Source organism: Chiloscyllium plagiosum, unplaced genomic scaffold (genome assembly GCF_037043375.1).
Source record: "Chiloscyllium plagiosum isolate Xiang-an unplaced genomic scaffold, Cpla_swu_hap1 HiC_scaffold_4, whole genome shotgun sequence".
Lineage (NCBI taxonomy): Eukaryota > Metazoa > Chordata > Chondrichthyes > Orectolobiformes > Hemiscylliidae > Chiloscyllium > Chiloscyllium plagiosum.
The window spans coordinates 8,967,064-8,992,781 of NW_028270142.1; the positions used below are offsets into that span (position 1 = coordinate 8,967,064).

General features: G+C 43.4%; 1 protein-coding gene across 2 annotated transcripts in view; it reads left to right on the forward strand.

Moving 5' to 3' along the window:
- The window catches only part of prex2 (phosphatidylinositol-3,4,5-trisphosphate-dependent Rac exchange factor 2), a 420,366-nt gene that overhangs the window by 330,146 nt on the left and 64,502 nt on the right, over positions 1-25,718 (forward strand). The window contains exons 34-37 of one of the 2 annotated variants that reach the window (XM_043689237.2): positions 2,251-2,394; positions 2,502-2,616; positions 10,365-10,428; positions 10,727-10,917. In XM_043689237.2, coding sequence (XP_043545172.2) covers positions 2,251-2,394; positions 2,502-2,616; positions 10,365-10,428; positions 10,727-10,917 — 514 coding nt within the window. The remainder of the gene's footprint in view (positions 1-2,250; positions 2,395-2,501; positions 2,617-10,364; positions 10,429-10,726; positions 10,918-25,718) is intronic. The other variant, XM_043689238.2, reaches the window with a different exon arrangement.

Sequence of the window (25,718 nt, forward strand, 5' to 3'; positions counted from 1 at the left end):
GACATCATGAGGTTAGCTCTGCCCATCAGTCTATCATCGACTCTTCCTCCATAGATCTAACCAGGCTGCTATATTGCAATACCAGCTGCCAATGCTCAGGTCAGTGTAGCTAACAGCTATGCGTACTTACTTCTAAACTGAACCTGATCAGTCACAAAAGACTGCAATGCATTGTCACTTTGCTGGTAAGTGCTATTTAATAGACCTTTTCAGTTTATCAAGATTAAGCTTACCTTCTGCCAAAGACGTAGTAGAGTCATCCTTCCTCCCCGTCAGTGACAGTAACTCAGACGGGGGATTGGTAGTACTGCAACTCTCCAAGGCATCTCAAATGGTTTTGATGTTCACGACCACATCATGCTGCCAGAGGACTGGAGTTCACTATATAAAGCAAATTCCTCAACATGTAGAGAAGATCTCCTGCAAGTTACAGTCTCCAATCCCTAAGGCTGTGGGCGTTCTGTACCTTACATGTTATGGCAGGTTGGTGTTCTGCTGATTGGGTATAATTGTGGTATGTATAAAATGACACTACAGTTTCCACTGGATATTGAGATGATTGAATAACTCCCCCTGACAATTTTGCCTGGCTACTGTACTGCTGTGAGTGATTGAGACTGATTTTATGCATGTAATCTGGGGCAGCACAGTGGCTCAGTGGTTAGCACTGCTGCCTCACAGCGCCAGGGACCTAGGTTTGATTCCAGCCTCGGGCGACTGTCTATGTGGAGTGTGCACATTCTCCCAGTGTCTGTTGGGTTTTCTCTAGGTGCTCTGGTTTCCTCCCACAGTTGTGGCAATGTGCAGGTTAGGACAGATTGGCCATGGGAAATTGCCCATAGTGTCCAGGGATGTGCACTGTTAGGTGGATTAGCCATAGGAAATGTAGGGTTATTGGGTAGGAGGGGTGGGATGCTCTTTAGACAGTCAGTGTGGACTCAATGGGCTGAATAGCCTTGCTTCCACACTGTAGGGATTCTCTGACTCTATCTGCCTGCTCCAAACCATGGTACGGTCAAGCAATGAAAGCTGCCATGAAAACAAATTGTTGGGGAAACCCAGCAGCTCTGGCAATACCTGTGGAGAGAAAGCAGAGTTCATGTTTTGAGTCCTGTGACCCTTCGACCAAACATAATAACAGTGAAAACTGCCAGTTGAGCTGGTCAACTAAAGTTTTCAGCCTTGCATTGTTGAGTTCAGGACAGTTGACTGCTTGTAAGACTGTAAGACTATAAGACTAGGAGTGGAAGTAAGGCCATTTGGCCCATCGAATCCACTCTGCCATTCAATCATGGCTGATGGGCATTTCAACACCACTTACCCGCACTCTCCCCGTATCCCTTAATTCCTTGCAAGTTTAAGAATTTCTCAATCTCTGCCTTGAAGACATTTAACGTCCCGGCCTCCACTGCGCACCATGGCAATGAATTCCACAGGCCCACCACTCTCTGGCTAAAGAAGTGTCTCCTCATTTCCATTCTAAATTGACTCCCTCTAATTCTAAGGCTGTGCCAACAGGTCCCAATATCCCCACCTGATGGAAACAACCTCCCAGCGTCCACTCTTTCCAAGCCATGCATTATCTCGTAAGTTTCTGTTAGATCTCCCCTCTTTGCCTGAGTGATCTGCCTTTGAAGTGAGGAGAATATGTTGTTTTTTAATTCATCCTTGGGATGTCAACGTGGCTGGGGTGGCCAAGATTTATGATGCTTCTCTAATTGCCATTGAAGATATGGTAGTGAGCTGCCTTCTTGAACATTGTTAGGGTAACACCAACAGGGATGACAGGAAGGGAGTTCTAGAATTTGGACCCAGCCACAGTGAAGGAATGACAATGTTGTTGCAGATGAGGATGGTGTGGGATATGGAGGGAACATTGCAGCTGGTGGTGTTCCATACATCGACTCTCCTTATCCTCCTGGTTGGCAGAGTCATAGATTTGCAAGGGGCTTTCAGAGGAGCTTTGGGGAGCTGCTTATGTGGTACAACCTGCAGATGGTATACACTGCCACCAATGTGCGTCAATGATGAAGTGAGTGAATATTTGTGGATATGGTGCCAATCAAGCAGGCTGCTTTGTCCTGGATGGTATCAAGCATGGAATGGGGAGTGAGTGGGGAGTATTCCGTCACACTCCTGACTTGTGCCATGGAGACAGGCTTTGGGAAAACAAATGGAAGAGTTTGCTGCTGCACATTTGCTAGTTTCTGGTGACCTGCATTCACTTTTTTAAAAATCTGTTTTCTGCAGATAATCCTATCATGTATAAAGTAGAAGGGAATCGACAAGCATTGAAAGTGTTCTTCCATCTTGAGAGCTACAATTTTTTGCAACTTCCTCAAAGGTTACAGAACGGAGGAGGCCTTAAAGTTCACCCAGTACTCTTCACACAAGGTCTTGGATACTTTGCACATATCATAATTTAGCAATTTCTGTCTTCCTTTCCTTGATATTGCTTAGATTTCCTAAATCTGAGAAATAAACGTGTCTTTCTCATTTAGCAATGGAAAGCATGGAGGGATATTACTATACAGACAATGTGTCCGTGGAGGAATTCCAAGCACAGATCAATGCAACCTCCCTTGAGAATGTAAAACGATACTGTCAAAAGCTCAGGTAAGGACAAGATCATCCTAAACTTTGTGATAAATGTTTCTAGTTGGTATGTGCTTTTTAATATTGAAATTCATTCAAAAGAGACCATTTGCAACGGAATATTTTGCCAAGCCTTTCAACAGTGGATAATGAGATGAAAGCACATCATGTAACTCCAACTTGCATCATGATTATATTGATTCCAGCTTTTTAAAAAGCTGACATAACTATAAGTGATATCATGATATCATTAACAACAGCTGGCAGAGTGGGGTTACAAAGGGTCATGGGGGTAGATGGAGGTACGGGTTTTAAGGATGGTAGAAGAGACTGATTAGTGGCTGGGGAGGGGTGTGAGTTTATAAGGCTGAGGGCTAGATGGCCAAATGGATGAGAAACAGACCGGAACAAATTCACCGACAAACTGAGGCAGCCCTTTCACTCAGCTCACCTCGGCTGCTCTTATTGCTGCCTGTGATGGGTCTGCACAGGCACAAGATCAGTTCTGAAGAAGGGTCATTGGACAAAACACATTAACTCCGTTTCTCTCCCCAAAGCTGTTGCCAGACCTGCTGAGTTTCTCAAGCACTTTGTGTTTTTAATCACGCAAGACGCAAGACCAACTGGATTTCGCATTTTGCTGGAGATCACAGCAGGTCAGTCAGCATCCACGGAGAGAGAGCTGTGATGAAGAGTCATCCAGGCTAGGAACATTAGCTTGCTCTCTCTCCACGGATGCTACCTGACCTGCTATGAGAATGTGCAAACTCCACACAGACAGTCACCTGAGGGTGGAATCTTACCCGGGTCCCTGACCCTGTGAGGCAGCAGTGCTAACCACTGAGCCACCATGCCACCCCTGATTGGTTGGAGGATCAGAAGCTCCCGCTGGGTCCTCCAGCCCTGCCTCTTGTTTACTATTGGACTATCACAGATAGTTTCTTCATTATTCCAAACTCGCATGAATTTAAAGCTACTCAATTTCCCCTCTGGAATCAGTCAATCTGGGGGGCCCTTATTGCACCTTCACCATAGTAAGCATCTTCCTTGAATCAGGAGACCAGAATTGTGCATGATGCTCTAAATGTGGTCTCAGAACCTTTTAATAAGTCCCTTACGGCCATCTTCCAACTTAATTGCCTTTCTAATTGCTTGTATGTTATGTTAATTTTCTATGAATCGTGCATCTAAATTCCTCTGAATACCGAGATTTATAAGTCTGAGCTCTCTAACAAAAGAATCCTGCTTTTCTATTTTTTCCTACAAACGTAGATAATCTCACGTTTCTTTCTTTGTGGGCGGCACGGTAGCACAGTGGTTAGCACTGTTGCCTCACAGCGCCAGAGACCTGGGTTCAATTCCCGCCTCAGGCAACTGACTGTGTGGAGTTTGCACATTCTCCCCGTGTCTGCGTGGATCTGCCTCCGGGTGCTCCGGTTTCCTCCCACAGTCCAAAAATGTGCAGGTCAGGTGAATTGGCCATGCTAAATTGCCCGTAGTGTTAGGTAAGGGGTAAATGTAGGGGAATGGGTCTGGGTGGGTTGCGCTTCGGCGGGTCAGTGTGGACTTGTTGGGCCAAAGGGCCTGTTACCACACTGTAAGTAACCTAATCTAATCTTCACATGGTATTGCAGTTGGCATTGCCCATTCACCTTAAATTGTTTATGTCCAACTGCAGCCTTTTGGCATCCATCTCTGGGTGGGGGGTTTGCTCTCCCACCTTGCTTTGAACTGTTGGTAAACCTGGGTGTATCTGTGTGGGATTGCTTTGTCCGGCTGGTGTGGACTCAAGCAGCAAGGTGGTGCCCCTGTCAGGATTTTATGGGCAGAATTATAACACAGCCCGGGGTGTAGCTGGAAACATGGTGGCCAGGCTCTGGCTAATTGCAGGAGAGGTCAGAGGCATTTCTGTCAGCAGCAGGTAGCAACCCGCATGAGAAATCAGCAATGACCCAATGGGCACCAAGTATCCCTGACCCCGCAGGTATTTGGTGGCAGCTCAGGGTATAAATAAGAGTTCATAGAATCTTATAAGCCATACAGTGTGGAAACAGGCCCTTCAGCCCAACAAGACCACATCGACCCTCCAAAGAGTAACCCACCCATACCCATTCCCTATATTTACCCCAGACTAATGCACCTAACCTACACATCCCTGAACACTTTGGGTAATTTAGCATGGTCAATTCACCTCACCTGCACATCTTTGGAAGATAGAGCACCCAAAGGAAATCGACACAGACACAGGGAGAACGTGCAAATTCTACACAACCCCAAGGCTGGAATCGAACCTGGGTCCCTGGTGCTGTGAGGAAACAGTGCTAACCGCTGAGCCACTGTGCCACCCTTTCTGGCATTTGAACTCTTTTGTGCTTGTATATGGCTGAGATGTATCTGTTGGGGGAGTGAATGGTGGACAGTGTTGTCAGCCTCTTTCCCTGTGCCCCATTGTGACACCTAGCACATTGGAAAATTTCCCCAGCCTTCCTACACTCTTTGCTCTCATTGGTCAGTAAGTACCTCAGACCTATCAGACCTGTCAGACCATGATGACAGCTGAGGTCTCTCCTCTGCTGCGTCACAACTGGCCTTATTTGCCGGAGCCAACCGCATCTTCTTGTTCTTAACGACTAACCAACTCTAAACCATTGCCTAACCTAGTCAATGTGCTGAGACCAAATGTCAAGGCCTCTCCTGCCCCAGTGTCTCATGACCTTGGCCCTCGAAGGAAACGAAGGTAAGGGAAACAATACTGAGGAGCCAGCGACGCCCATGTCCCACGAAGAATACAAAACATGTTTGATGTGATAAGGAGTTGGCCTAATGGTATTATCATTCATGTATAAATCCAGAGGGGGTTCTGGGGGCCTGGGTTCAAATCCTGCCATGGCAGATGGTGGAATTTGAGCTCAATTTTAAAAAAATCTCTGGGATTAAGAGTCTATTGATGACCATGAACCCATTGCTGATTGTTGGAAAAACCCATCTGGTTCACTAATGTCCTTCAGGGAAGGAAGCTACCATCCAGAAAGTGGTTATACTTGAAATATTGAGTCCTCCACCTCCTGATGCTGCCTGGCTTGCTCTGTTCTTCTAGCCTCCTTATCTCCCATCCTTCCCTGGTCTGGCCAACACGTGACTCCAAACCCATAGCAATGTAATTGACAGTTTGACTGCTCTCTGGGATGAACAGTAAGTGCTGGTCTGGCCAGTGATGCCCTCATCCCATGAATGAATAAATAAAAAAGGTCTAACAGCAGCTGTGGTGAGATATCAGAGTTAATGTCCAGTGACCCTTCCTCAGAACACACGTCCTGTGAACGAATTTTAAAAGAATTCAACATCTGAGCCAAAGTTTCTCAATTACAGACCCTGCCCACACAAGTGGTGCATTGTGATCACATTGCTATCTCCAAGCTCTCAGAACTGCAAATGTAATACACCCACTACTAAACAACCTTGAATAAAATAAAGAACTCTGGATGTTGTAACACAAGCAGAAATTGGAGAGAAACACAGAGTGAATATTCCCCTTCTTCAGAAAATGCTGCCAGACTTGTTGAGTTTCTCTAGTGTTTTTGTTATAAATCTGACTCAATTTTTTTTCCATCTGATTAAAGTTTCATGTCATAACTTGAGTTGGTTTATTTTTAGGGTTTTTAAAACTAATTAATCTAGCTCGTTTAAATATTAATGTAGTGATGTATTTATGGCAAGATCCTAATGTGTCCCATTCCCTGATGTAGAGATTCACCAAAACTGTATTATTCACCAAACTTGCTATGCTATACCTCACCAGATTCATAAAAAATAAGTAAACGCAGCAAATACACAGGCCAGGCAGCATCTGCAGAGAAACTAAGATAATGTTTGAGGTCAGTTCCATCAGAATTGGACTCTGAATGCTGTTGCAAAATCTCTGGTGCAGTTTAGTGATTAGAGTTTTTTATCTTTGCTCCTTAGCTTATCTGAGTCTATACTTATTTGTAGGTACTTACCTCATATGCTATTTTAAGCTCCTTTTTGTCTGTGCTTTCCAGAGAGCACATTTTAATTAAATTCTCATATTACAATGACTCAGTCAATGTCCATCTTACAGTAATTATTCCCTATTCAGCAATCCACTTAGAGCCTGATGAACTGCCAAGCTGGACTGTCACTGTTAATTGCTAACTGCTTTACAGTTTCCAAAGTTCTGAGTTGAATTCAAAATATTGGCTGGAAATTATGATTGGGACATGGTAGCTTCTGCAGACTGGATGAGAGTTGTGTGTTGGGATTGTGTGGGCTTTGTAATTACCCAACATCTGTAAACCTCTGAAATGACTCTTAAAACCTGACAATTCTGAGGACTCCAACTCATTGAAACTTGGAGGTTAAAAACTACTAAACTCCTGGTAACAGTTAAGTGACCACGCCCAGACAATAGCTCCCCCACCAAGCCTGACAACTCCACATTGTCCGTGAAATGACTACCCCAATCCTGACTGGGCAAGCCCCTTTTATCACAGCCCAACCCAGAACAGCCACTGAGCTGACGCTCCGCTGGTCTGACCCCATTGAACCTGACCACACCAACTCTCTACCCCCATCACCTCAACTAAGTAACCCAGCCCACACTCGACCCAATTCCATTCCCACACTCCGGATCTGTCTCCGTAAGATCCGATACTCCCGAGCACAGGTGCAAATCCTACCTGCCGCATCTCCTGCCCTTGATCTAGCTAAAACACTCATCCACTTCCCTGCCATCCAATTCCCTCTCACTCAGCTGGTACCCTGCCTCTTGCCACTACCTGGCATCAAACTTTCTCACCCACCTGCTACTCTTGACCCCTACCCAAACGCATTCACCCACCTGTTGCCCGACCTTGCACTCCGCACACATTCCCATCTCTTCTCAGTCTTTGTGTTTGAGTCGACAGGGGTCTTAAACTAGGGAGGTGATGGCCCAGTGGTATTATCGCTGGACTATTAATTCGGAGACCCAGGAAATGTTCTGGGGAACCTGGGTTCAAATCCTACCATGGTAGAATTTGAATTCAATAGATATCTGGAATTAAGAGCCTAATGATGACCATGAAACCATTGTCAGAAAACCCAAAAGGAAACTACCCTCCTCACCTGGTCTGGCCTATGTGTGACTCCAGACCCACAGCAACGTGCTTGACTCTTAACTGCCCCCTGGGCAATTAGGGATGAGGTAAGAAATGCTGGTCAGGCCAGAGATGCCCTCATCCCATGAATGAATTAAAGAAAAAAACTCCAGAATACTTCACCTGCTGTTCACAATGAGGGTGTGGTTTCCACATTTGTCCCTACTACTGCCTGAGAGCATTTCTGGATTGGTTGCTGCTGTTTCAGAACAGGAGGTGTCTGAGCCGAACCAATCAAAGAGTGAGTGTGCGTGTTTTTGCCCATTCGGGGTCAGAGAGAGGGTCTCTGACTGCTGGATGGACCCATCTAATTTCAAATCTAATGTTGACCTTGCCTTCGTGCACCTGCTGTGCAGCCATGACCTTGTATTCCTCGCTCTGACTAAACACTCTATGATCTGTATACCCTTGTATGGTATGATCTGCCTGTGCTGCATGCAAAGCAAAATATTTCACTGTACCCAGGTACATGTGACAGGAATAAATCAAATCAAATCAACCTGACTCGAAAATCTGTACCATTGAGACCAAAGGCTGGATTTCATAATCTGCTGAGTTCTGATGAAGGCTCCTGCCTGAAACATTGACCTGCTGTGCTTTTTCCAGCTCCACATATTATCAACCTTGACTTTTCAGCATCTGCAGCCCTCACTATTTCTGACATGCAGCATCTCCCTTATATCAAAGCTCCAGGTTAACAGATGCAGGTCCTACCTGAGTTACATTTCTTTGCTGGTTTGTAGGTTACCTTCTGCTTTGGAGACAATGAAGACTGCTGAACTTAAACGTTCCATGGACAAATGAATGGTGCAAACCAAGTTGACAAAATTGTTTACGCGTAGAATGTTCTTGAGTGGTACTGGACGTTACCTTATTGGATGTGAGGTCCCCTAGTCCTCAGCTGTTGAGGCAGAATGAGTATATGAAGGGATGAGGTCATCATAGATTGTGTACATGTTACCAAATGTTAGTGGTAAGAGAGCCCAGATACCTTAGATATGTCCATGAGGTCTTGAATCCTCTTCCGGCATCTTGTTGAATATCTTGGGCATGTTTCACTGACTACTGTTACTTGTTATTAGTTCAAGAAGATCTGCACAATGGTTTTCTAGGGCTTTCTGAGTGTTTCTACAGCCCATGATGCTTTTATTTTAAACAATGTGTGACAGCTAGCTTTCGGAACTAATAATTTCTTTTAACCTTAGGAAGGTTTGCAACCTTGCAAGGTAAAGGAACATACTTTAAGGTTTCTGTTCGAACATTTTGGACTTGCTTCCTTTGTTTCTGTAAGCTAAGCTAAGCTAAGCCAATAGTTTAGAAAAAGAGACCTTTTGAGTTGTACTTACAATTTTGGGCAGTTTTGCAAAGGTTTTCAAGTGTAAAGTGGCTCCTGAGAAAGGGAAAAGATAGTTAGATTTATTTACCCAGGAAGAGGAAGGAGTCAGTGATCATCCTTTATTGGAGGTGTTTGGATAAAACCCTGAAGAAGTTATTTAAAACTGAGTATGTTTAAGCTAGGTGTATGATAGCTCCAGGAAGAAACTATCAGATTTACCAGTCTGGGAGTTGAAGTCAAATTAAGCCCATTAAGTGTTCGACAAAGGGATTTTCTGACGTGACAAGGGGTACTTTTGGGTAATGTACAAGGGTTTTGGGATAAAAGAAGTATTTTTTGTGATTCCTGCAATTATACTTCACCTTGTGTTTCAAACTCTTCCGGTTTGGGCTGTAAGTGAATGGTTTTGTTTAGTCTATTTTATCTTCATTTCTTTTGCTTCATAAACTTCAGTTCCATTGCTAGAATAAAGTAACATTACATGCTTATATTTTGATGAGAGACTACCTCATTAAAACCAAACACAACAAAATGTGATCGATCGAGTCAGATTTCAACCTGGGACCTGATTTGTCCACAATCACGCCGGTCGATATCCTAACAATATTGCACTCATAAAATTGCTCAGGTTCCTAGTACACACTCCTCCTCAGGTGCTCATCACCCCTGGCCGTGCTGGATTACAGAATCACCCACAGAGGCTGCTTTCATTCATCATTGAGAAATTGTTAAAACGGGTTGGAGTACCAAAATTTACTGGGTATATTAAATAAAGAAGGACATAGAGCTACCAGTGTCTAGAGCTGGAGAAGGTGGAGAACAGACTCATTTTAAATAACTTAAATGTGGGACTACATTTATTGTTTTACTAATTCATTTGCAGAGTCTTTCTGTCATTGAAAGACTGGCATTTTATTGCTGATCCTGCGAGATAATGGGTTTTGTTAAGTCAAAATTAACTTCTCAATTAAGTTCTGAAGTTGAAATGACTTCTGTTTGAGGTATTTATGTGTATGCTAGAACTTAGCAAAATCGATATAATTGAATCTGGGATCCTGCTGATGACTAATTGGGGTTGGTTGCTCGTTCTATGACAAAGGTTAAAAGCTTCATTCCAAAGGCACCCATTTGTGGCAGGAGCTGGAACTACAGTGTGGGTGTTCTGAACTGTCAGTCTACTTCAACTTGATAGGCTGGACTCCTGAAATGATCTATTCTGGATTTATTTACTTGACTTTTTCTGGGAACTTCTTCTAATGGCTTCAGTCTTTCCACAGGGCTTTCTATCTCGTCAAATCAAATTTGCCTCCGAATTCATCCAAAGCAGCTGCAATAGATAAGGTAATTAAGCCAAACGTTAAAAACCTTTATATTTAAAACCAAGTGAGTTTCATTCGTAAATTGCATGGATTAAAATTTGGAAAATTGTTATTAGCTGTGAAAATGTTTAGTGTCTTATAGAATGTAGAAGCTAACGTCAACTTTTTAGAGGAAAATAAATTCCTTTAATTTCCTTGTAGAGTCCAGAAAGATTTTTGCAGCTATGATTCTGTTCGCTTGTGTTCTTCGTCAGCTTAACCTGCTGCCCTAAGGTACCTGAAGAGAAGGTATTGACTTTGGTGTTGTCTTCTCCTTGCAGTTTATGAGGCCCCTCAATGCTTTGGATGAACTTCATCGGCTGATGGAATCCTTTATCAAGTCTAAACGTACAGCATCCTGTGCTTATACAGCCTGCAGTGCCTCTGGTGTTGGCTTATTGTCAGTTTCTTCTGAGCTTTGCAGTCGCTTGGGAGCCTGCCACATCATGATGTGCAATAGCGGAGTTCACCGGTATGAGAGTCTTTGACTTTTCCAATCAATAGAAACCTTATTGAAAAGCTGTCTAAAACCCTCGTTAGGCCGCATTTGGAGTCTTGTGTCATTCTGGTTGGCACACTACCAGCAGGACGTGGAAGCTTTGAAAAGAGTGCGTAGAAGGTTCAGCAGGACTTTGCCTGGTCTCGAGGGCATTGGCTATGGGGAAAGGTTGAAAAGACAAGGATTGCTTTCACTGGAATGACGGAGGCTGAGGGGAGATCTGATAGAGGGTTACAAAATTCTAAGAGGCATTGATCAGGTGGATAGGCAGAGGCTTTTTCCCAGGGTTGAAGTTTCTATTACAAGGAGGCAAAGGTTCAAGGTGAGAGGGGGAAAGTTTAAGGGAGATATGCGAGGGAAGGTTTTCATGCAGTGAGTGATAGGAGCCTGGAACACTGGTGGAAGTAGGCATGCTGGCAATGTTTAAGAGGCATCTGGATAGTTACATGAATAGGGAGGGATATGGACCGAATAAGGCCAGAAGGTTTGTTTTTTAGTTTAACATGGGCATAATGATCAGCACAGGTTTGGAGGGCCAAAGGGCCTGTTCCTGTGCTTGTAATTCTCTTTTTTTTTTTATCTTTGTGGATAATAAAGTTGTCTTTTTTCTGACCTAGAAGATGTAAGTTAATATTTCCATTCTGAAAATGTGTTGCTGGAAAAGCGCAGCAGGTCAGGCAGCATCCAAGGAGCAGGAGAATCGACGTTTTGGGCATAAGCCCTTCTTCCATTCTGCCTGAATTGTAAGCCCGTGTTTGACACTTCTCAGTGTGAGTGCGGCAAATCATGTCCTGGGTATTGGTTGTTTAAAAAGAGTAAATGTAGAATGACGGGATCTTGTAGTGGGGCAAGTCTAACTCTGGAACTTCTCGTAACTGGTTTTCTTCTGCCTTTCCGTGATTTACTGCGAGTGAAGATGACGGATATTGGGATAGGATGGACAGACTGGGCTTGTTTCACTGGGGTTTTAGAGTGAGGGTTCATCTGATTGAAGTATATAAGATTCTGGACAGTCCTGACAAGATGGACTACAAAAGCATGTTTCCGTTTGTGAGTACAGACTAGGGGCCATTGTTATAAAGTGAGGATAGAGCTGAGGTTGTGCAACTTTGGAACTCTCTGCCTCAGATGGTGGTGGAAATGGATTCATTGATGATTTTCAGGCAGAGATTCTTGTTAGGCAAGGGAATCAAAGACCTGGACAGTCTCTAGGCTTGGGCTGACAAGTGACAAATAACATTCACACTGCACAACTACCAGGCAATCTCATTTTTCCAGGATTTTAACCCAGCGACAGTGTAGGAATGGCAATATATTTCCAGGTCAGGATGGTGAGTGGCTTAGAGGGGAACTTCAAGGTGGTGGTGTTCCCATGTATCTGCTGCCCTTGTCATTCCGGATGGAAGTGGTCGTGGTTTTGGAAGGTGCTGTCTAAGAATCTTTGGTGAATTTCTGCAGTGCACTTTGTCGATAGTACACACTGCTGCTACTTGTCCCCATGCAAATCTTTTGCTCAAATAATTCAACCAGATTCACGAAATAGGACCTTTTCTTCAAAAATCCATTCTCTTTAGTCAACTAATATTTGTCACATGATCTCTGATAATAAATCTCCCTTCGCTTGATGTTTCACTGATATGTTTACAATTACCTGCTTTAATTCCCTCCCTCTCATTGTTGATTGCATGGGTGCCCTTAGCATGATCTTCTGCCTAAGTTTACACCCATACCAACAATGAATATCTTTCCTACATCCATTTGTTTTGTGTTCTCAATGTGACACACTATTCACTCTCACTGAAATCTTAGAACAGGAATTGTCATCTGCGACTGACATTTTGATGAGACGTGGAGCAATGTAATGCCAGACTCCTAATTAAAAACTTTGGATGAACTTTCCAATTTAGCCCGCTTTATTAACCTTGGGCAGCTTGCTAGCACAAATCATTGACAACAAGACAATGTGAACAACACCAGGATTAAAGACAAATTAAGTACAGTTAGGTCGCTTCCTCCATTTCAAGTCAACTTTCTTGATGAGTCATGGTATTTAAGAGAAACATTTGTTGGCAGTAGTGGATTTTTATTTCAGTTATTAATTTGATTACACTTTTAAAACAATGCATTGGTAAGACTCACCTTCTGTGGACTTTAGCATTTTCAAGATACGTCATTTACAGCATCGGAGAATAGACATAAAAGGCTATCATTGGCAGATTAGCAGCACCCTTCCAAGTGTCCCTGATGTTACACTTCTCTTTCTTCAAGTTCAAAGTAGTTAAAAATCTAGACCAGCATCTTAACCAGCTGTTACTAGACAAGTTGATGAGGGTCAAGCAGTGGATGTGGTATATATGGACTTCAGTAAGGCATTTGATAAGGTTCCCCATGGTAGGCTCATTCAGAAGGTCAGGAGGAATGGGATACAGGGAAATTTAGCTGTCTGGATATAGAATTGGCTGGTCGACAGAAGACAGCGAATGTAGTGGAAGGAAAATATTGTGCCTGGAAGTCAGTGGTGAGTGGTGTTCCACAGGGCTCTGTTCTTGGGCCTCTACTCTTTGTAATTTTTATTAATGACTTGGATGAGGAGATTGAAGGATGGGTTAGTAAGTTTGCAGACAACACAAAGGTTGGAGGTGTTGTTGACAGTATAGACGGCTGTTGTAGGCTGCAGTGTGACATTGACAGGATGGAGAGATGGGCTGAGAGGTGGCAGATGGAGTTCAACCTGGATAAATGCGAAGGGATGCATTTTGGAAGGTCGAATTTGAAAATTGAGTATAGGATTAAAGACAGGATTCTTGGCAGTGTGGAGGAACAGCGGGATCTTGGTGTGCAGGTACATAGATCCCTTAAAATGGCCACCCAAGTGGACAGAGTTGTTAAGAAAGCACATGGTGTTTTGGCTTTCATTAACAGGGGGATTGAGTTTAAGAGTCGTGAGATCTTGTTGCAGCTCTATAGAACTTTGGTTAGACCGCACTTGGAATACTGCGTCCAGTTCTGGTCGCCCTATTATAGGAAAGATGTGGATGCTTTGGAGAGGGTTCAGAGGAGGTTTACCAGGATGCTGCCTAGACCGGAGGGCTTATCTTATGAAGAGAGGTTGACTGAGCTCGGATTTTTTTCATTGGAGAAAAGAAGGAAGAGAGGGGACCTAATTGAGGTATACAAGATAATGAGAGGCATAGATAGAGTCGATAGCCAGAGACTTTTTCCCAGGGCAGAAATTGTTAACACGAGGGGTCATAGTTTTAAGCAGGTTGGAGGAAAGTATGGAGGGGATGTCAGAGGCGGGTTCTTTACGCAGAGAGTTGTGAGAGCATGGAATGCGTTGCCAGCAGCAGTTGTGGAAGTGAGGTCTTTGGGGATATATAAGAGACTGCTGGACATGCATATAGTCACAGAAATTTGAGGGTTCGTACATTAGGTTTACCTTACATGAGGATCAATGGTCAGCACAACATTGTGGGCTGAAGGGCCTGTTCTGTGCTGTACTGTTCTATGTTCTATGTTCTAAAGAAGGACTGATGGAGAAGGAAAACTCTGGCACAATGGAAGCTTTGGGGTAGTAATGTATTCTTGTGGAGCTGTGTAGATCCTGGCAATTCTCAGGTTGTCCAAGTTAAGGTCTTTAGTTATAATACCGATAGGTACCAGAGGGGCTGCTCAAAAAGTGAGTCAAGATTAGAGTGGTGCTGGAAAAGCACAGCAGGTCAGGCAGCATCCGAGGAGCAGGAAAATCGACGTTTCAGGCAGGAGGACCTTGTGCTGCTGTCTGCCACCAGGGATTCAAGCTAAACCATGAATGAATTTTACCCCCACAATGTCATATTCATAGAGTCATAGAGACATACAGCACGGAAACAGATCCTTCAGTCCAACTCGTCCATGCTGACCAGATATCCAAAATTAATCGAGTCTCATTTGCCAGTATTTGGCTCATATCCCCCTAAGCCCTATTCATATACCCATCCAGATGCCTTTTAAATGTTGCAATTGTACCAGCCTCCACTATTTCCTCTGGCAGCTCATTCCATACATGCACCACCCTCTGCCTGAAAAAGTTGCCCCTCAGCCCCTTTTTGCCTTAAACCATGCCCTTCATGACTAAATAAACTTCTAAAAGGTCAACTCTCAGCCTCCGATGCTGCAGGGAAAATAATCCCAGTCAATCAGCTTCTCCCTGTAGCTCAAACCGCCCAACCCTGGCTACAACCTTGTAAATCTTTTCTGAACCATTTCAAGTTTTACAACATCCTTCTTACAGCAGGGAGGCCAGAACTGAATGCGGTATTCCAAAAGTGATCGAAACAATGTCCTGCACAGCCTCTACATAGCCTCCCGACTCCAATACTCAATGCAATGACCAATAAAGGCAAGTGGACCAAACGCTTTTGTCACGATCCTGTCTACTTGCAACTCTGCTTTCAATGACCTACAAACCTGTACCCCAGGATCTCTTTATTCGGCAACATTCCCCAGGACCCAATCATTAAGTGTATCAGGATTGGGGATAATATTATAATTAAAATACTAAATCCTCAATTTTTCGAGCCTCAACACGCAACAATTTATTATTTTAGTGGGGACAGACCTGATGCACTCCAGAACTTGATCATAGAAACCCGACAGTGTGGAAACAGGCCCTTTGGCCTAACAAGTCCACACCAACCCGCCGAAGAGTATCCCAACCAAACCTATTTCCTCACCCTATTACTCTACATTTACCCTGACTAATGCATTTACCCTAGCCTACTCATTCCTGGACACTATGGCTAATTTTGCATGGTCAATTCACCTAACTTGCACATCTTTGGACTGTGGGAGGAAACCAGAGTACCTAGAGGAAACCCACGGAGACACGGGGAGAATGTGCAACCTCCACACAGACAGTCGCCTGAGATTGGAATTGAACCCGGGTCCCTGGAGCTGTAAGGCAGCAGTGCTAACCACTGAGCCACCATGCCATGAAGCCTAGTCCAGACTCCCTGCTTCAGAAAGGCAGAGGTGGGTACTGCAGATACTGGAGATTACAGTCAGAATTCCTGATGAAGGGCTTTTGCCCGAAACATCGATTTTCCTGCTCCTCGGATGCTGCCTGACCTGCTGTGCTTTTCCAGCACCACTCTAATCTTGACTCCCTGCTTTAGAAAGACCTTTATTTCTTTATTCTTCTCATTTTTCCTGAAGAATTTGTATCTTGGTATTGTTGTGCATAAAATGGTGCTGGAAATGGCGACTCTACTGTTTCCACTGTACTCATGAATCCCTGAACTTCAGTACATGTGACAATAAACCCCAGGTCTAATTCTCATCTCTGGTGTAGGTGTTTCCCATTGAAACATTCCATTTACCACTCTGCATAAAACAGCTGGCTTCAGATCGATCAAACCCGTCATTGGTGTTTGGAATAGTTAGCATGTGAGGTCTTTGTGTAGTTATCGGTTACAAGTCACTGTTGCAATTGTAGTTGTTCAGACTAACTTTACACTTGTAATTGTTGTCTTATTTACTGTTCACAAGAGAGAACGTGTAAAAGCCTGTTGAAAGATGAATGAGACACATCATGTGGGGGTCTGTCACTGCCACAGGGCACCACCAGAACCAATTAACAAAAACTGAGAAACTCAGCAGATCTGGCAGCATCTGTGGAGAGAAAGCACTGTTAACACTTAAAATTCAGTGACCCGTCCTCACAACTGGACCCCCGAAACATTAACTCTGCTTTCACTCTACATGGATGCTGCCAGGCCTTTTGAGTTTCTCCAGGAACTTCTATTTCTGTTCCAGGTTTCTGGCATACACAGTTCCTTATTTTATTCATGTATATTTTTGTTAAGTTCAATCATTGTTGTAATGTGGGATACATGGGAAGGAGTTGGTGCACCGCAGGCTCCCTGTTGATGGCCGGGCACCATGAATGCCGTCTCTTTTTGGAAATAGTGCAATGGAATTTTATGTTAGAGACAACAAAACTGCAGATGCTGGAATCCAAAGTAGACAGGCAGGAGGCTGGAAGAACACAGCGAGCCAGGCAGCATCAGGAGGTGAAGAAGTTGACGTTTTGGGTTATAATCCTTTTTCAGGACTGGAGGTGGGTGCAGGGGGAGCTGTAGATCCCATCCCTGGTCCTGAAAAAGGATTACACTGGAAACATTGACTTCTCCACTTCCTGATGCTGCCTGGCTTGCTGTGTTCATCCAGCCTCCTGCCTGTCTACCATAGAATTTTATGTGTCCATCTGAGCAGGAAGAGGAGAGAATTTTGCTTTAACAGCTCACCTGAAAGTAAAGGTCTTAGCAGACCATGGGGCTGCTCTCCCATTACAGAGAGACAACTGGTGGAGATTTAACCTGAGGGTCACCACACCAAAGGCACAGGGAAAGGTTGAGGAGGAGGGTAACCTCGACAGGTGTGGGAATTGAACCCACTCTGTTGGTATTATTCTGTATGGCAATCCCAGTTGGTCCAGCCAACTGAGCTAAAGTAACCTCGCTGACAGTCCAGCCTTCCCTCAGCACAGCACTGAGTGTCTGCCTTACTTTGTGTTGTGTGCTCAGCTCCTGCAATGGATCTAGACACTGTAGCCTTCTGAATCAGTGGCAAGTGTGCTGCTAATTGAGCCGTGACAGACACGGTTGCTTTAATGGAAGTATAAGTTACTCCTTTCAAAGTATGTCTTGTTTTGCACTCATTTGCTTTATTAGAAATAATTGTAACCAAGAATTCCTGATCAATTATTTACAGTGAGCAATTATACTGTGTTATATTCGATAACCTGGATAGTTTCAGATTGATTTTAGCAATGCAACTGACAGACAGACGGTTGCAAATGGTATTAGTGCGGAATGGCATGTTACTGCCAGGGTCTTGTTATAGGTAGGCAATCCAGAAAGCTGGACTGTTGGTTTAGAGACTTGAGTTGGAATCCCATCAGGAAAACCTGAACTCAATTAATTCAAAGGATCTGGAATTTATAAACCCGAATCCATAATGGTGACCACGAGACAACAGGATTGCTGTAAAATCCTAGTTGGCTCACTGGGGTAGAGTAGCTTTTATTTGTCATTTCTACCATATACAACTGATATAGAAAAAAATGAGACAGAGTTCCTCCAGGACCAAGGTGTTATATGGACAGCGCAAACTACACAATCATACACAGGGTGGCATAAAGTGTATAAGAAGTGCAAACCACGCACATTACAGTGTAATAAGAGAATGATAATTAATAAAGATTGTTCTAGCAGCAATTCGAATTTGTGCAAAGAATTTCAGATGGAAAAGATTCCAATCATATAGTGTTAAGGAACCTGTGGGAAGATTAATCCTTCCATGCCCTTACAAAGTCCATCTTGTCAATGAAATCCACCAGCAGTGGCAGTGATATCTGGAACTGTCAATGCTGTGATCGGTATGCTGATACTGATTGCTTTGTATGGGATCTTGGAGCAGCTGTCTATGTGCACAATGACACAGCTTAGATGGAATATTGTGCTCAGCACCTAATGCTATGACCTGATCCATATGTTGGGTGCTCTCCCTCTATCTTTTTGATCTGTCTGATCATCTTTAGGAAGGTAAGATACCTGGTCATGTGACTTGCAGCAGAGCAGTTGACACCGCCATTTGAATTATCCCAATAATCTATTCTGTCACATGGAAGAGGTTGCTCATTACTAACTTCGTAAAGGCAACTACAAATGGGCCAGTGACGCTAACATGTTAAATATAACAGGGGATAAAACTGGATGTAGGTTCGCTCGCTGAGCTGGAAGGTTCATTTTCAGACAGTTTGTCACCATATCAGGTAACATTATCATGAGCCTCAGGATGAAGTATTGGTGGTATGGCCCACTCTCTATGTATGTGTTTAGGGTTCCTTGTGTTTGTGATGTCATTTCCTGTGGTGACATCACTTCCGGTGATGATGTCATTCCCTGTTCTTTTTCTCAGGGATGGTAAATGGCATCCAAGTCAATGTGTTTGTTGATAGAATTCCAGTTAGAATGCCATGCTTCTAGGAATTCTCATGTATGTCACTGTCCTAGGATGGATGTGTTGTCCCAGTTGAAGTGGAGTCCTTCCTCATCCATATGTATGGATACTAGTGAGTCATATCTTTTTATGGCTAGTTGAAGTTCATGTGTCCTGGTGGCTAATTTTCTGCCTGCTTGCCCAATGTAGTGTTTGTTATAGTTCTTGCAAGGCACTTTTGACAGAATGGGCAGAAAACTAGCCACAAGAATACATGAACATCAACTAGCCGCAAAACAACATGACCCACTCTCACTAGTGTCCTTAGATACAGATGAGGAAGGATACCACTTTGACTGGGACAACACATCCATTCTAGGACAAGCCAATAGAGAAACACACGAGAATTCCTAGAAGCATGGCATTCCAACCAGAACGCTATCAACAAACACATTGACTTGGATCCCATTTACCACCCTCTGAGAAAAAGAACAGGCAATGACATCACCACAGGAAATGATGTTACCACAGGAAATGACATCACTAACCCAAGGAAACCTAAACACATAAATAGAAAGCGGGCCATACCACCAGTCCTTCATCCAGAGGCACACTGAAGATGTTACCTAGTATGGTGACAAAATGTCTGAAAATGGTCCTTCCAGCTCAGCGAGTAAACTTACATCCAGAATCTCAACCTGAGCTACAAATTTTCTCAAAACTCGCTGAGGAGATAAAAACCTTTTAAAGCATGGATTGCTTCAGTTGCCAGAGATGTTACAACACAAATCTGGAGCAAGTAGGATTTGAAACTATACAGAAATTGCTGGAAAAGCTCAGCAGGTCTGGCAGCATCGGTGGAAAGAAAGCAGAGTTAACGTTTCAGGTCCATAACAGGAAGGGTCACCAGACCCAAAAGGCCAAGTCTGCTCTCTCTCTCCACAGATGCTGCCAGACCTGCTGAGCTTTTCCAGCAATTTCTGTTTTTGTTTCTGATTTAAAGAATCCACAATTCTTTTGGTTTTGTTTAGGATTTGAAGCTGGACTGGCTAGTCCAGAGGTCAGGATGCTACCGCTGCACTACCATTGCTCAGTCGCAGATTGCTTCAAGTAACAGTGCCATTTCACCTATTTCCAACATAATCCTCCAAAAATGGTTCATTTAACTTTAAGTGGCAGCAATTAGCATTAATAAACTCAGTCTGATCATGAGTAACTGTGGTAGACTTCGGAGCATGACTATTTGAATTAAGGAAACGAAAGAGCAACGAGTTGAGTTAGCATTGAAAGCTGATGAATTGCTCGGTATTATTGCTCATTAATATTGCCAAGTACCTCTTCAGTTCCATCATTGGCAAGTTGCACTAGTCCTCCATTAATTTTGAATTTTGGCTTGATTCCGCACCAGCTTTGAAAGCCCAACAATGAGTTAGTTGAGGTGTTCATTTTGCAGGAATTGGCCAGACCATCAGATGGAGGTTTGGGACCAAAGAGAGAGAACAATCGGATTGAAGGAACTGGAAAATCTCTCTCCGTGGATTGTAGAAAAGGAGTCAGCACTCACCAATAACACAATCAGGGACAACATTTCAGTGGCTCTTGGGCTCACTTACCCTTTCAAAGGCTTAGACTTTACACTGAATGGAGGGTGATACCTTTTGACAATTGTTGAAAGTAACATTGTGGTAGATTGTTTCATTTATTGCTGACTTCTGACAGTGTGTTTGGAATTATATTTTTTCATAACCTCAGCATTACCCAACTTGACATGCCACCTTTTACATTTTAAGCAATTGGCCTGATGGAAGTAGAGCCCAAAACAGGAAATAACAGTGGGTTTGTGAATCGAGGGTACCTCATGTCTGTGCAAACATTAATGATGAATACGAATCTGGGAAAGTCTTGAGTCGACTTTGTTACAATTTTCATGGATTTTAGTGAGAAACTTGAATACCCTGTTATTAACTAAAACGATCACCAACAATATTGGACATTTTAAAACAAAACAATTTTATTCTATGATAATTAAGGAAAGCAAACACTTCATACTAAAGACTGGTCTGAGGTATTTACTTGATTTTCACATCAGAAAGCACTTTAGTACAAAATGATGTATACTTATAACCAAAAACCTCAAGTGAATTTTCTCTTTTCTACTGATATTTAGCTAATCAGCCTTTGGCAAATTACCACATTCTTGAAGGTTATCAATTTCTTGGGACGATCTCCAAGTTTTTCTGCAGCTGACATTGCAAGGTCTGGGACCTTTCAGCTCAAACTTGCAATTCAATCGCAAATCCTGTGTGGTGACTTAACTCTTTATTAGACACACCCAGTCTATTATCCTTGCCCACAGTTTTGCTGCAGCTCTTGGTAAACCGTCCTTAAAGTGATATGCTATTCACTGTGACCTTACTGTCAATCCCTTTCAAAAGTTCCACGCTCAGTATAAATTCCCAGTCATTTGTCCATTATGACAAAGCCAAGATTTTGATTGAAAGAACAGTCGAAGGAACCGAAGGCAATACAAAACAGACACAGCCCAAAGATCCAAGCAAATGTTCATCTGATGACCTTGCGATATATTGGGGATGGACTGTGGGGAATGAAAGCTGTTGGAAAGCCTTCTCTGTTATGTAGGAACCGCAGGCTCATTATTACTGCTTCCAACTGCCCCCTGTCACTTCCTCCATCATGAACCCAGGAAGTGGTGTTACCATAGTCAGATGTAAAGGAAATTGTTCACCTAACAACCCTTCACTCTCTCCATGGTGATCCACCATATACACCTGAGTATAAGTATAGAGTTGAAAAGTGTGGTGCTGGAAAAGCACAGCAGGTCAGGCAGCATCCGAGGAGCAGGAGAGTCGACGTTTCGTGCATAAGCCTTCATCAGGAATAATCAGATATAGTCAAAGATGTTTAGGCAGTCAATTTTCAGTGGAGATGTAGTATAAGAGTTTGTAATGGTAAAGGCTGGTGACAGGAAAGGTAAGGGTTGCTTGACTGAGGGAACACAAGTTCCAGTTGTAAAGCCATTGCATTATCCCATTGCCCCATGTGTTTCATTAGCAAACAAAAGCTGCATCATAGGGGATCATGCATGCTGTATCATGTGTTTTTGATGTTGCTTTATGGTCTTCTCTTATGTACTTTTGCATTCCTTCGTAAATCCAGCACATTTATTAGCAGCAAACATTTTCTGTTAAATAGACGCTTGTGAATTTCGTACTGATGTGACTGACTTTGCAATAGATGCTACGCAGTACATTGCAACTGGGTCTCTTTCACTAGGTAAGGAAACTAATTAATTTTATGGAGAATCAAGTCCACATTCATCCTACTCAGAAAAGTGATCTGCTGTGTTTCTAGGCACTCCATTTCTTTCCATGTCAGTAAATCCTTTGAATAATTAATATTTTCTTCACCTTTCAAGGGCTCATGACTTTGCGATTAGAATAGAGTTGCATTTTGGTGAATGAATTAGGTATAAAATAAGTTGTATAAAGAAACTAAGTTATTACGTATCCATGTACATATGTGTCTAATAACTTGAATGAAGCCAGGAAGTTCCCTTCTGTTGTCACATTGACGATACTTAACAGGGAGTGCAAGAAATACGCTGATGGATGCCTCACATTCATGCAGATATCCAAGTTATCTGGTTCCCAAAAGACCAGGCCCTTCAGGAGCCCCAATCGGAATTGCATTGAGTGCTTGATGTTGCTTTTAAACTCTCAAAAGTGTAGCTGGCATCAATCAACATTAGTTTGTGTAGTTTGGGATGAATTCTGAATGTAGATGATCACACTGAAGCAGTGAAAAGTTGTTCAATTTTGTCCACGTACACCTCAAATGCAGCTTCCTCCTCAGGTTATGACGTAAATAAAAATAAACAAATCCCAAGTTTCCAAAGCTTTTTTCCCAGTACCTTCCCGCACTCCTTCCATTTTAGCTGACATTCTGTAATGTCTTCTGATTGTTCTTTGGCAACCTTGTGCCCAGTCCACCAGGATGACCTCTATGTCCATGCTGCCTGGGTGACGCTCGTTCTGACACCACCATAGTGACCTACTCTGGGGGAAAAAGACACAAAGAGGTGATACATAAATCGTCAACAACATAAAGGTGGCTATCATTGGAGAGCAGTGGGGTTGAATTTCAAAGTAAGCTATGAAGAATAAAAACTAGCAATTCACCAACTCCCAACATACCAGACTCCGCGATAACAGCTTAAAACTTATGACCTACACCATCTAGAAGGATAAAGGCAGCAGATGCTTGGAACATCACCAGCTGCAAATTACTTTGTAAGCTCCATATCATCCTGACTTTGAACTGTTCCTTCACTGTGGTTGGGTCAAACTTTGGACCTTGCTTCCTAATAGCCACTTGCTCACTGTTTTTTGAGAACTGTACTGCTGAGATCCTGGAGCTGGATATCAATGTGACTCAGGACAACAGAGAAGACCTATGTCACCCCTGTCAACATTAGCAATGATGAGCCATTCAGTAGGTTGCTGGCAGGAGTTATATAGTCCAGGGTGTGGACCTTTTTTTATTCACTCACTGGATATCACTGGGTATCACATGTGGGTATCACTGGCTGGGCCTGCATTTATTGCCCATTCCTAGTTGCTCTTGAGAAGTTAGTGGTGAGTTGCCTTCTTGAACCGCTGAGGTCCACGTGCTGTAGGTAGATCTATAGTGTTGTCATTGGAGGATTGCAGGATGTTAAACTCATGATATTGCAAGAACAATGATATATTTCCAAGGCCGGATGGTGAGTGGCTTGGAGGGAAATTTTGGAGGTTGTGGTGACCCCAGTTATCTGTTGTCCTTGTCCTTCTAGATGGAAAGTGGTCATGGGTTTGGAAGGTGTTGTCCAAGGAGCCTGAGTGAATTTCTGCAGTGCATCTTGGTGCATCACTGCATCCAGTGCTGCTGAGTGTCAGTGGTGAAGAACTGGATGCTTGTGGATTAGTACCAGTCAAGTGAACTGTTTTTGTCCTGGAATTTGTCGATCTTCTCGAGTGTTGTTGGAGCGGCACTCAATCAGGCAAGTGGGGAGTATTCAACCACAGTCTTGATTAATGCCTTAGAGATGGTGGGCAAACCTTTTGGAGTCAGGAGGTGAGTTAATTGCTGCAAGATTCCTACTCTCTGACCTGCTTTTGTATCCACAATACTTATAACGACTAGTTCAGCTCAGTTTCTGGTTAATAATAACCTCCAGCATATTGATAGAAGGGGATTCTGTGATGATGACGTGATTGAATGTTTAAGATCAATAGTTAGATTTTCTCTTTCCCAAGCAGGAATAGTTTCTCTCTGTCTGCTCTGTTCAGTCCACTCATGATTTTGAAAGCCTTTATCAGATTTCCTCTCAGTTTTCTTCATCCCAAGGAGAACAGGCCCAGCTCCTTCATAGCTGAAGTTTCACATCCCAAGGATCATGCTTGTAGATCGTTTCTGCCATCTAAAAAACAGGGCTTCTCTTCAGCTAACGCCTTCCTTTCACGGTGAAAGAGATGTTAATTGGCATCATGTCACAAAAACAGAAATTGCTGGTGAAATTTAACAGGTCTGGCAGCATTTGTGGAGAAAAAGCTGTGGTATCAGTCCTGAAGAAGGGTATTGGAAACATTAATTTACCTAAGAGCAATCAAACAACCATGGTCTATTTGAAGTGGGTGATCTGTGCTGTGGAAGAAAATGTGGTGAGAAGAATCTATAAGCTGCATGGGACCGATGAACCATTTTATGAGTATATTGAGACTTGAGCTGAAGACCAGTAGAACATTCTAAAGTGTGTTCTTTTTCATTACTGTGAGTCACAAAGTGCAGAATGCAAAGGAACCTCGATTATCCGAATATCAATATCTGAATTTCAGATTGTCTGAAGAGGATCTCAAGGTCCCGTAAAAACATTATGTCAAAGAGATGTTACCAACACAGTGCGATGATCTCGTCTTTTGCTTACAATGATTAAAATGAATTCGGCTTACTGAAATGCTGCTGAGAACAGTCCTGGACTGCTTACAATGATTAAAATGAATTTGGCTTACTGAAATGCTGCTGAGAACAGTTCTGGACATCGATGGGAGCCCAGGCTCCAAACAACTAACCTCTCTCTCTATCTCTTTCTCTCTCTGTCTCTCTCTATCTCTCCCTCCAAATGAAGACAGACAGAATGACAATCTGGGCAAATTCAGAGCGCTGCATATTCTCAACTAAAGACCCCAGATAATCTCTCCAACGTTGTCCTATACAGGGCAGAGTAGGAAACTGTCAAAAATGTTGCAGTAAAACTTGCGTGTCTGTGTGTGTGTGTGTGTCTATGTGTGTGTGTCTGGGCGTGTACGCGCATGCGTGTGTGAGAGAGTGTGTGAGTGCGCGCACGAGTGTGTGTGTGTGGCTACGTGTGTTTGTGCGTGTGTGAGTGTGTGTGTGCACGCATGAGTGTGTGTGGCTATGTGTGTGCATGTGTGTGTGTGTGTGTGTGTGTGCGCTATTTTGAGACTCCCCCCCCCCCACTAAAGGCAGCAGTAGTCTTGCTGTTGGTGTCCAGCCCAGCTGCCGTCTCCATTCTGTCTCCATTCTGTTCCTTCATTTTCTTCTGGAGTGCCATTGGGGGAGAAGAGATAAGAGGCATCTGGCCACTTCACTCCCATCCGCTGGCTGGAAACGTGGAGAGTTGAAAGCACCCACCGGAGAGAGGGGGAGAGGGTTGTGCGCGGTGTGCTGCTGCCTCATCTCCTGAATGGGGTGCAGACTCAGCAAGTGCTCGC